The sequence below is a fragment of the Eptesicus fuscus genome, chromosome 13, assembly GCF_027574615.1.
Source record: "Eptesicus fuscus isolate TK198812 chromosome 13, DD_ASM_mEF_20220401, whole genome shotgun sequence".
NCBI lineage: Eukaryota > Metazoa > Chordata > Mammalia > Chiroptera > Vespertilionidae > Eptesicus > Eptesicus fuscus.
The window spans coordinates 48142861-48155631 of NC_072485.1; the positions used below are offsets into that span (position 1 = coordinate 48142861).

General features: G+C 49.2%; 1 protein-coding gene across 1 annotated transcript in view; it reads left to right on the forward strand.

Moving 5' to 3' along the window:
* Positions 1-1784: 1784 nt before the first annotated feature.
* Positions 1785-12771, forward strand: part of AMPD3 (adenosine monophosphate deaminase 3) — a 35304-nt gene continuing 24317 nt past the window's right edge. The window contains exons 1-2 of the mRNA XM_028159866.2: positions 1785-2010; positions 11825-12029. Coding sequence (XP_028015667.2) covers positions 1790-2010; positions 11825-12029 — 426 coding nt within the window. The 5' untranslated portion in view covers positions 1785-1789. The remainder of the gene's footprint in view (positions 2011-11824; positions 12030-12771) is intronic.

Here is a 12771-nt window from a genome sequence, read left to right on the forward strand (position 1 = left end):
AGGTGCTGGGTTCGAATCCCCGAGGAGAGGCTCAGAGAGGAACAGGACAGGGAGCCATGGCTGAGAACAGCATACGTCTCTGCTCACTGGCCAATGAGCTCTCTGTGCCTTCATGGTGTCATCTGTGAAATGGCAGTAATAGGATTAACAGACTTAATGAATATAAAGGCAGAATGTACTTAATCAGTGCTAAGTGTTGGAAAAAAAAAAAAAAAGACAGAAAAACAGAAAAGAAAGGAACTAACAGGTGATGTAGGCCAGCCACTGCCGATAAGGAGCCGGTATGCAGGGAGATGGGTAAGGAAGCGACTTTGCAGCTGGGCTGCGAAAGGTAAAGAGTATTCCTGTCCCCAAACCTTTACAATAGTCCCCCCTTATGCATAGTTTTACCTCCTGTGATTTTAGTTACTCATGGTTAACTGTGGTATGGAGATATGAAATAGAAAATTCCAGAAATAAACAATTCGTATATTTTAAATTGCATGCCACTCTGAGCAGCGTGGTGAAATCTCGTGTGGGCCTGCTCTGTCTTTCCCGCGATGTGAGTCATCCCTTTGTCCGGCGTCCCCACGCTGTAGATGCTTCCCACCCGTTAGTCACTTAGCTGTCTCCGTCATCAGACCGACTGTGTCACAGTGCTTGTGTTCAAGGAACCCTTATTTTACTTAATGATGGCCCCAAAGCCATTCACATAACTTTTATTCACATAACTTTCATTACAGTATATTGCTATAATTTTTCTATTTCTATTTTCTATTTTCAATGTTAGTTATTGTTGTTAATCTCCCACTGTGCCTTATTTATAAATTAAACTTTACCATAGGTACACATGTATAAAAAAGTCATAGTATATTGCCCAGCTGTGTGGTTCAGTGGTTGAGCATCGACCTATGAACCAGGAGGTCATAGTTCTATTCCCAGGCAGGGCATATGCCTGGGTTTTGGGCTCGATCCCAGTAGGGGCATACAGGAGGCAGCCTATCAATGATTCTCTCTCATCTTGATGTTTCTGTCTCTCTCCTCTCCCTTCCTCTCTGAAATCAATAAAAATATATTTTTTAAAAATCGTAGTATATATAGGGTTCAGTATTATCTGGGGTTTTAGGCTTCCACTGGGGGGTCTTGCAATGTATTCCCCATAAATAAGGGGGAGGGGGGCACTGTATTTTATTTGTTGTGTCTTATTAGAAGTTCCAGAGGACTTCAAAGACTGGAACTGTGATTGAAAATTCTTTCTTTTCAGCAAACGGCGGCCTTGTTTCATGTGAAGAGGAATGCAGCCTGGGATTCCCCAGGGCTCTGCTGTCCTCCCGTGGGACCTTAAGATAATCATCAAACCCTTTGGGCTGTGGGCTTCCCCTCTGTGCAGGGGGAATGAGGTTTGGTCACTGGTGCACCTGGAATGGCCTCCTCAGTCTGCGGGAGCGGGGTCTGACCTCTCCCTTCTCCCCCACGGAAACAGAGCGGGGAAAGGCAGAGCTGCGGGTGTGCTTCGGATCCTGAGTTCCGGCCAATGGAAGCATACTTAGCGACAGTTCATTCTTTGACTTCCGGACACTTGCTTTCTCATGATATGTAACTGGCCCTACACTCTTCACATCCAGTTACTTGTTGAGCTAGTTCTAGACATTGGCATGCTGGGTTTTGTCGGGGGAAATCCTGAGTAGGCAGCTGACCCCAAGGACTGGGGGCCTGGCCCTTCTTTCAGTACCTTCTCCTCCCCACACGGTGACTCCAGCCCCCCAGTAATTCGTGAAGGTTAACGCTTGTTCTTTCTCTGTCAGCTGAGATGCCGCGCCAGTTCCCCAAGCTGAACATCTCTGAGGTGGACGAGCAAGTCCGGCTCCTGGCCGAGAAGGTGTTCGCTAAAGTGCTCCGAGAAGAGGACAGCAAAGATGCCCTGTCCCTCTTCACCGTCCCCGAGGACTGCCCCATCGGCCAAAAGGAGGCCAAGGAGAGGGAGCTGCAGAAGGAGCTGGCGGAGCAGGAGTCGGTGGAGACCGTGAAAAGGTTTGTCCCCACGACTCAGCTGTCGTGTGCAGCCCCAGGCTGCCTGTGGACGTTCGTCCTGAGTTGAGGTGGCTCCTGGGAACTGGCCTGACCCTGGGAGCTGAGCTTATTTCTTAGCCAAAACCACTTGACCATCACTTAGTTCACGAAGGACACTTCGGTGTGTCTGTTTAGTTGAAAAGATAAAAAACCGCTCTCTCTTTGCTGTTGTTTTAATAATGAGCCAAGTACACAAATACACACGATTTCCAAATGAAATTTCTATTTTCTTTTTGTAAATTTTAGGATTTCCTGGGAAATACCAATTTTACTTCACTTTTCATCACCTGGAAAGTACTTTGCATTATTAATTAACTCAGTTCACTATTTACCAGGTCCTATGCTGGGCAATGGGGATGTAATAAAGAACAAGATAGATGTAGTCCCTCCCCTGTAGAGTTTACAGTGGTCTGGACAATAATTAAGTAAATGCACAAATTAATTTAAAAAATGACAAATTATGTGCAGTATCAGTCAGGTCTAATCAGAAAAACAGAAACCACTTGAGTACTGGAAATAGGATTTAATGCAGGGAGTTGGTTACAGAGGTGGTAGAGAACTGAGAACACAAGCAGAGGGGAGGGTGGCCACCCAGAGACTGGACACAGTAGGAAACAGCTACCACAGTCAGCTGGAGAGTCAGTGGAAAGAGGTGGCGTTGCTGGAGCCGGGGGTGGAGAAGCTGGGACTGCGGTAGCCTTCCCCATGGACACTGGAGCCAAGGAGGGGAAGCAACAGCTGCAGAGATGCCTCCCAAGGCAGAGATAGACGCAGGAGATACCTGGCTTTAATCCTTATGGCACCTCCCAGTTTTCCCCAGTGGTTGCCATTGGCCAAACCTAGCCAGAAGGCAGCTGACGTATAGCTGGAAACACAGGGGAGGGGGAGGACCTGAGGGCAAACAGGTCCAGGCCCCGGCTCAGGCCAGGGGCTCTGAAGGAGATGAATAGGGGTTGAGAGAGAGAAAGTAAAGGTGTGTGTGCATGGGTGGGGTGGGGGGGGGGGTAGCCTTTTTCAGAAGGGGTCGTTAGGGAAGGTTCCTTGGAGGAGGTGACATTGTAGCTGTAAAGGATGTAAGGCTGTAAAGGACCCAGCTATGTGCAGAGCTGGTTAGAGCCGTAAAAGGCCCTCTATCTTCAAGGCCCATGTGGGGTAGAGGTGTGGTTAAAGGGGTAAGCAAGCGCCAGGGCAGGCATCAGATCAGACTGGCCTTGTGCTCCCTGATAAGAAGCTTGGATCTTGGTCCAAGTACAGTGGGAAGCCCTCACCCTCCCACAGTTTATCTCACCTGGGAGGGCAGAATTAAAGAGTAAAAACCTTTGATGGAGTGTCCAGTGGGGCTCTGGCTGGACGCCTGCCTGGCCAGCATACTGCAGACTTCAATAGCTAATATAATGGAATTGGGGTCTCTTCTGCAACCTAGTCGGCGATCAGGTTCTTCCTAAGGCACCTCCTTATTTTGAAAGGCAAGTCCTTTCCTTTCTTGGTAGTGTAGAAGTTCAGTCTTTCCTTAACTTTTTTTCTTTTTGGAAAGAAGTAAAACGTCGAGTATTGGTACAAAGGCAAGAACAGAGCTTCACCACCCAGAAAATAAATGCTCTCCCTCCTCAGAGGGGCTGTGAGCCCATGAAATGAAGGGGTTGTTGGTGCCATCGGCCACCTCTGAGTGCCAGCCTTGTATTGGGAGAGGAGGGGCTCAGCGGCATGGTCATCCCTGGTGGGCAAAGAAGGGCATGACTGTAGAGGCCCTCGTCCCCACCGCCCTGGCTTCTCAGATGGCGACTTCATGGGCTGACTGGTCTGTAGGACCTTCTGTGTCTTTTGAATGAGCCTTTAGATCATTAGTAAAGAGGAGTCTTGGCATTTTATTTTATTACCAGGAATAAGAGGTTTCTGACTCCAGTTTCCATTACGGAGTGACGCTGGGCCAGACGTCTGTAAAAAGAGATTGTTTCCTACCACTGCCTTCTTCCTCCAAGTCCAAATGGTGCTCTGTGATTCCAGAAATTCTCCTGCAAAATCCTCTCCAGAAATGTGGTTCTGTCCCTGCGTCCTAGGTTGTGGTGGTCTTGGTGCGCCTCCCTTTAGACTGGAAGCTCCTTGCGGAGTGTATCTGGCTCCCCCTGCACCCCGGGAGCCAGCCCGGGACTCAGCCTGTGTTGGTGAGCAGCGGGTGTGTAGCAGAGGAAGGAGGTCCTGTTTCCCCCGTTTTGCCACAGATACTGCATCGGGGTGGCCACAGCCCCCGGGACCATTGTGTTCTGCCACTCAGCAGTGTGCTCTGTGACCTGGGGCAAATTAAGAAACCTCTCTGTGCCCTGTTTCTTCCTCATCTGTAAAATGAGGATGGTAATAGTAGTTGCTTTCATGAGGTGTCCTGAGGAGTGAGGGAGTTCACATCCGTAAAAGGCTCAGGACAGGGCCCGGGTCACCGTAAACCCCATGCATATGTTCCCTATCCAACTTCCTGCTGCTGAGATGGAGATGGGCCGCAATAGCAGCTGCTTCTCGCCGTGGGGTAAGCGCCAGGCTGCACAGTTTACCTTCCTTCTGTAATCCCCACATCTTAGTAAGTGGATATTCTTATGACCTTGGTTTTGCAGATTAGGAAGCTAAGGCTCAGAGAAGTTAATTTGCACAAGGGCACGTAGCAAGTAAGTGACAGAGCAGGGACTGAAACTCATGTCTTTTGCTATGGAAACAAAGAAAGAGGTTTGGAATAAGCATAGTCAAATGTACATACATATATCACAGTGAAATATGTAAAAAAGATTGTCAAGAAATAAACACTTTTATTATGGTGTTGGCAATATATGTGAATTTTAAAACATTAAAAAAGTCAGCAATCAATGAAAGACATTTAAAAAGGCGTATTAAAAACAAAAACGCGTGTATTTTGAATGCAGTACCCTTTAGCCCACGAGGCTCTCCCACTGTTAGTCAGGGGTGGGGTCCTTGGCTCCGTCGTAGGCACTGGAGTGACATGGGTGTGGCTCCCCAATATATAATTGGCGGCTTCTGAATGAGATGGAGAGAAACTGGGCCGAAGCTCTTACCCTACCCACTGGCTTTTTTTCTGCCAATGACAGCCTGGTCCCTGGACTACCTGGCCGATGTCTCAGTGTCCTCTGGGGCTGTGCCCCCCCCCCCCCCAATTTTGTCTTTCTGTTTCACTGCTCAGCAGAGGTACCGTTATGCAAATGTTCAGGTGTGACCAGTTTAGAGGAGGAACCCTCTCCCCAGCCCCCTCTTCATCTCTAGCTCCTCCCTGACATTCTGAGTATGAACGGTGACACGGAGCCTTCTTGCAAGGAGCCCACCGGCCTCCAAGTTCGCCGTCAGTGGATTTGTTTCAAATTGTGACATGAGATGGGGCTTCCAGTTTGGGAAAAGCCTTCCCTCGCCCTGGCTCCTCTGATAAGCCTGAATACTCCTGGTGCTTGGAGAAGACTTTTTACATTTTTTGTGTTTACAACCATTTTCTTTTTCTCTTGTATTAAAAAAAAAAGGGGTGGGGTGGGTACTCTTCTAAGTCTACTATAAAAGCATAAGATAGAACCAGAAAGTAAAACAGCTTCTTACAAAAAAGAAAAGCATGGTCTGTGAATAAGAAAGATGAGCGCCTGGAACGCAGTGGCTTGCTGTGTAGGATTCCAGTGGCTGTAAGAACTGAACTGGGCTCAGACGCCTCCCTTCCAGCTGGGGGGCTGAGTCCAGAAAGCCAGTGCCCCAGGCTGCTGGGAGAAGCACTTGTTTTTACAGGCGAGGCCCCCAGATGCAGGGATGGCTTGCTGCAGGGCCCGCCTCTTTAGGAAGATGGCATTGTCTAGGTCTCCAATGGGAGGGGGAGTTGGGTGGGGGACGGCTTACGGTGAGAGGGAGGGGTGGACAATCTATGGACTCCAAGTCAGGAGGCAAAGACAAGAAGACGGGAAAAGCCTGGTGGTTACCCAGAAGCTATCTTTTGTTCACTTTGAATCTCTTCCTATTACCTAGCCCGAGTTCACCTACCCCACACAAGTACATAGTTGGAACTTAGCCAACACTGACAACACGAAAAATTTCTGAGCAACCAAAATGCACAGTAGTGCTCTCCGGCCTCTCCTATTTCTTCTTTTTAAATAACTTTATTGGGATGTAATCCATATAACACACTATCCACCCATTTAAAATATATAACTCAATGGTTTTTATTACATTTGCAGAGTTGTGCAATCATCACCACAATCAATTCTGGAATATTTTTATCATCCTCAAAAGAAACCTATACCCTTTAGCTATCATCCTCCCAATATTTCCATCCCATCTCCTATTTATTATTATGTTGCACAGATTCTAATAAGCTGATTATCTTGTTTCTTATCCTGTGACAATTTTTTAAAAATTTATTAATAACACTATTACAGATGTCCCTCATTTCTCCCCCACCCTTTTACTTTACCCACCTCTACCCAGCCCCTGTCCCCACTCCCTCTGACCATCACCACACTGTTGTCTGTGTCCATGGGTTATGCATGCATGTCCTTTGGCTAATCTCTTCACCTTCTTTCGTCCCGTCTGCCCCACCCATCTCCCTCTGACATCTGCCAGTCTGTTCCATGTATCCATGCCTCTGGTTCTATTTTGTTCATTAGAGTCCACATTTAAGTGAGATCATATGGTATCAAATTTAAGGAAGCAAATTAGAAGTGAGAGAAGGACTTCTAGAGGCAGGGCCGCAGAAGTGATGTGTGGTGATTATGAGCCCAGGCTTAGGATCCAGTCCACTGGGTTCAATGACAGCCCTGTCTTTTACTGGGTCTGGCATTGGGCGAGTCTTCTAACCGCAGGAGAACCATTTTCAATCTGTGCAATGCGTGTAATTAAAGGACCCATCTTGTGAGAATTAAATGAGCTAATACGCATGATTGCTTAGCACAGTGCTCAGAACATTATTAGTGTTCCTGTTTTTGTTATTGTTAGTGTTAGGCAGGCAACAGTGAGGGAGGAAACGGAATAATTGTGAAAGGCAGATGAAGAATTCGAAGCACTGCAGTCTCAGAGCAAAACGCCTCGAAGATGGTGACTGGATTGTACAATGATGACGCTGAGTCACTGAGAAAACTTTAGATTATGTGCAGCATGCTCTGACCAAGGCACGGGATTATGATTTTCATTGTAAAAAGCCACACCAGAGTTGGTATTTTTAAAAATTAGGGGACAGACTTGATCTGAAAAATGTAGCTCTCCAAAACAGCAGCTTCCTCAAGAATGTACTGAGTAAAGCAGATAAACAGATACTTGTTATGAATTGAGTGTAGCCCAGATAAAGTACTGTTACATCATTTTATTTTATGAAACTTCTTCAGTCAGGGGGAGGTAACGTGTTCATTCTTGGCCATCGACAAAGGAGCGTCATTTGAAACAGCCAATTCATCTGCTTTTCAAGTTGAGAATGGAGCATTTAAAACTTAATTTAAAAGGTAGCAAAGATTGTACTTCATTTTGACCTCTGGGATCTTTCTGGAGAAGGGCAGCTGGGAAGGCCTGGCGAAGGGGAACAGGGGGGAGGCAGGTGAATGGAGACCTGCCCTTGGTCAGGAGGGAGGGGAGGAGCGGGGACAGCCATAGGTGAGGGCTGGTTCTCTCAGAAGGAAGTGATGCAGGGAGCCTTCTCTGACCTGCTGCTCCGCTGCCCCTGCCCCCAGTCTGGATCAGGTGTCTCCTCTGGGATCCCCAACAACCAAAGGTTTCTCACCACACCAACCACGTTGTATGATGACAATGAGGACAGTCTGTTGAACTGTCCAATCATCAGTGCCATTACCAGTCAGCCCCTGGAGTCAGGGGTTATATGTCATCAATCCATCTACCCCAGGGCCTGGCACACGGTAGATTATTCATTGGAGAGGGGTCTCTCTGTGGCCCCTGATTCATTGTACATAATTGAGAGCCTTTGGGGAAAGGTTTGCGCTGGTGCCGCTCCCTGCCTGGCAGGCCTCTGGGCTGCAAAGGCCCCTGGGAAGATGCCAGCTGTTCTCTAGAAGAGCAAGAGGGGCCCTGGTTCTTACCTTGGGCTTAGCATATAAATCAATCAAATGTTATGACGGAAGACTCTGGGGCGTCTGGTTCCCAGGAGCTGAAGAGGGCTGGGGAGTGGGGCAGGGGAAGGGTGGGGACACCATGAATGGCAGAGGCAGCCAAGGGCCCTAGAGCATGCTGGTGGCAGGCATCAGAACAACGGAGAGAGGCTGTTCACCATCTTGCGTTGACAAGCTGGTCAGGCAAGAAGGTCCCTGTGGCCCAGGAGGACGAAGCTGCTTCCTGGCCTGTGGGCTCTCTGGCCTGGCCTGGAGCTGGTGTACTCATAGCCCCACACCCCGCCAGATTTTTGGCAGGAGTGTGTGTCTGCCAGGGGGACATGTGGGCAGGGAAGGAGGGGGCGTGCCAGCTGTGGCAGAGCGAGCTGGCTTCCTCTGGGGCCCCAGGGGTAGCCCGAGGTGCAGCAGGTGCCTGTGGACAGACAGATCCTGGCCCATCAAAAGGAAGTGCTTTCTAACAAATGGCAATGGGTCATGTTTTGTTCACCTTGTGTTTACGTGCCTAACACTGGCCTGGCCCAGAGTAGGTGCTTGGCAGATGGCTTTTTGAATACTATTGAATGCTGATGTGTTACTCAGAAATGTAGTGAGCTCTCTGTCACTGGAGATATTCAAGCACAAGCTCCTTTGTGAAAGGGTTGGAGTATACCATCTTTAAAGTCCTTTCCAGCTAGGAGACCCCATGGTTCTAAAATTCACATAACAATTATGGTAAGCTTTTATTGTTGTGACACATATGGGGAGCTTCATGTAGTCTTGAGAGGGAAAGAAGGATGTGTGTGTGCGCACACACCCACACCCACACCCACACCCACACACACACACACACACACACACACACAGCTGCTCCTCTCATTTTTGTTGGCTGAGCCTCGGTTGTATAGAATGGACACTAGATATGGGCTTATCATGTCCCTCCCTAATCTCCAGACCCTTTGAATATCATGAGACATCACTCCTGTGATTATGCTGTGGTATGTGGCACAGTGGACCTGAAGATAGGGACATTACCAGGTGGGCATCACCTAATCACAGGCTGGTTGTAGGGGGCGGGGGGAAATCAGGGATCCGGAGCACCAGAACCAAGGTCATGCCTGGCTTTGAAGATGGAGGGTGTCTGTGTGCAAGAAAGCGAGTGACACCTGCCCAGGAGCCAGCAAGGAACTAGGGGCCTCAGTCTGTGGTCCCATGAAACTGGATTCTGCCAATACCTTAAATGAGCTTGGGAGTGGGTTTTCTCCCAGAGTCTCCAGATAGGAGCTCAGTGTGACCATCATCTTGATTTTGCCCTTTAATACCCTGAACATTTAGCCCAGGCATGCCCACCCAGACTTCTCAGCTGCAGACCTGTGTTGTGTGTTGTTGAAGCCATCTGGCTGTGGCAACTTGTCATGCAGCAAGAGAGCATGAACACCGGGCCCTCTCTGTGGACTCCATTGAGCTTACCCAGTTATCTGAGACACAAACTTAGTGGTTAGCTCAAGTTACTCCAAGCCCTTTCCTAAGGTGAGTGGGCCCCGAGGAGGAGTTGACCCATCTGGTGTTAAACTTTGTGTCTGCAAAGTCTGAGCTCCAGCCCGTGGACGTTCACATGTGACATCTGGGTCTCACCTGAAGACCAAGGCTGGAGCCATAATGGACATCTTCAAGAAGGAGAATTCTTTGGACACTAGCATGTGGACACTGGCTTCCTCAATGGGCAGAAGGATGTGGACATTTCTAGGACAAGTCTGGTGGGGTGTTGGCTTAGCCAGCCTCCCAGCTTTCTGATCATGGGGTGCTTTTTTACTGTTCTTACCTTACACGTCACCTTGCTTCTCCTTGGCGGGACCAGCCATCAGGTGGCACTGGCTGAAGCATGTGTGGCACTTGGCTTAGAGATTAACAACAGTGACCTGGCAGGCATGTGAGTGACACCGAAGCCAGTCTCACGGGACTCGAGGGAGCCTGTCAGAATGTGAGAGGGAGCCCAAAGCATGGCTCTCCCTCTAAATGCGAATGTCCAAACAATGCCAAAGTGAGAACCTCATTACTCAGGGTGATGATGGACTGACATGAACTGGCATCGCCCTTGGCTCAGCTCTGTGTGATGAATGGATGGCAGGCTGGGGAGGCCTGGGCCGAGGCTCCTGGCGTTCGTTCAGGCTGAGTTTCTCAAACAACGCAGTGCACCTGCTATGCAGGGCCAGGGGCTGGGCAAAGATGGACTCTGGGAAAGTGGCTGCCTCCACTTTCCAGGTGTAAACAGCCTTGTCCCCAAAGAGGTGCTGAGGACCAGCGAGCCATGGCAAGTGGTGGGTGTGTAAACAAGGGAAGGAACTGTGGTTCCTGAAAAGTCACCAGTGGGTCTGTGAGGAGATCTGGCCAAGAGCCAGGAGGAAGTCAGCTGCTTCCTGTGAGCCATGAGACTCTTTTAGAGATTAACCGATTTCCCCACACCCTATAGGTGTCACTGGTGCCTAGAGAAGAGGAGGGGTTCTGTGGACTCTGGAGGGTCATGGTTGTCACCCCTTCCTTTGCTGGTGGCTGTAGGCTCTGACACCACAGGGTGGCAATGCTAGGGGGCTGGGTTCCACTGGAGGCAGAGAGACAAGAGAGAGCGGAGTGTTCAGGGCCTCACCTCATTGCTGTTAATTCCCTTCCTGGGATCCTAGGACTTGGGGTCATGTCATTGGAAACATTACTATTTAGTCAATGAGGAAGGTGAGTATTCACAAATCAGCATTGCAAATAAGCATGAGATGTAGCACTTAATATATATATATTTTAAAATTGATTTCAGAGAGTGAGAGTGAGATAGCAACATTAATGATGAGAGAGAATCATTGATTCTGCACGCCCCACACTGGGGATTGAGCCCACAACCCTGGCATGACTTCCTGGTTAATAGGTTGACGCTCAACCACTGAGCCACGTCGGGTGGGCGAGTGAGATGTAGCATTTTAAACTGACCTTGTTGTGCCCACTTCTCCAAGAGTTTGTGAAGTCATCTATCGGTGCCAAGGTGACAGGTCCAGAGGGACCTGAAATTGATGCTGATGAATCAGTTTTCCATAACAGAGACTCGGGTCTGTGCCTGCCAGGTAGAAGCAGCTAGGAAGGCACATGGCAGCCTCGAGGGAGGAGCAGCGGGGGGAATGGGGTGGAGCAAGGACCAGGGAGGGAGGAGGCCCAGGGCCAGGTGCCACCTTGCCTTTGAGTAAGCCCTTTCCCATCTCTGGGTCCCTGACTTTCATTTTATGAAACAAGGAGGTGCGCCTGGTCGACGGTCTTGATGTCTTCTGGCGCCAATGCTCCCAATTTCCAACTCCGGGAAACCGTCACTTCCTGAGACTGTCAGACGCTGGCACTTAGACTTTGGGTTGTCTGAAGACAGCATGCTGGTTGACTTGGCCTTGTCCTTCCTCCTCTAACCTCGGGGTTAGACCCCTGCAGGATGGTCTGTCCTCCTCTTAACAGAACAAACAGCCCATGACCATTCTTAGTGACCACAGCGATGGATGTTTGGATGGCTGTTCTGTATCTTGCGCAGGTGTGTTTAAGAGGAAAGCATCATTAATTAGATCTTAACAGTAAGGCCAGCATCAGTGATTAATCAGAGCAAAATTCTCCTGCCGTGGGTATAACAAGACTCTTTATCACTTGCCCCAATTAGCTACTGACGTCTCCCACTTTTCCTTGTGCTTGGCTTTTAGAAAGAAAAGTTTCAAGATGATTCGATCCCAGTCCCTGTCTCTGCAAATGCCAACGCAGCCAGATTGGAAGGGCCCCCCGACAACCACTCCAGCCATGTCTCCTACAACACCTGTGCCCCCGGGAGCCACTTGCCCGCTCGCGCCAGCACCTTTTGCTATGCCCGAGTACCAGCGGGTAACCATCAGCGGAGATTACTGTGCCGGGGTAAGGTGTCTCCCACTCTCCCTCTCCGTGGGATCCCCTGGGGGCTGTGTGAAGGTGGTATGTGCCTTGTGCAGAGGACAGAGCCCGTTGGGCCATTGGGTTATGCCCAGCCCTGAAGCCTGGCCCAGTCTGTAGGTGTCTGGAGTGGGCAGGAGGTATAGGAATTAGAAAGGGAGGGTCCTGCACAGGTTGTGGGGTGTGGGTGTCTAGGGTGCTGTCCATTCCTGTGAGGAGGGCCTGGGGCTGTAGTGGCACGCTGTGCCCATGGCCTATCAGTTCCCTGTGTTCTCTGCCCTGAAGCCCATTGAGGAAGGTGCCCCTTTAGTGTTCCCAGATATTGAATGGGTTCCAAGTCCTGTTGTGGATTGGTTTGCTGATTCGGCTCTCTCAGCACCCTTAGATATAGGTTAGCCTTCCAGCCAGGAAGAGAGGGTCTTGATGAGGAAGTGAATGAGCTGATGTATACACCAAGTCGGTTAACTCAGTCACTGAAAATGTGCTAATTTCACCTGGTAGGAGGATGCATTTTTATTGCTTACTCAGAAAGAGAAATATCACTAAAGTTAGTGCCGGGGTTAAGTTTGGTCCTATCTACCTGGCCCTCAAACTACTACTTGTGCCTCAGTTGACCGTGCTATTATCTTTCTCTTTCCTTTTTCAGGGTAGTTTTAGAATATACCAGAGAAAACTAAGTGGCTTACGACGCTTACACATATTCCCCTAGCCATAACAACATATATTA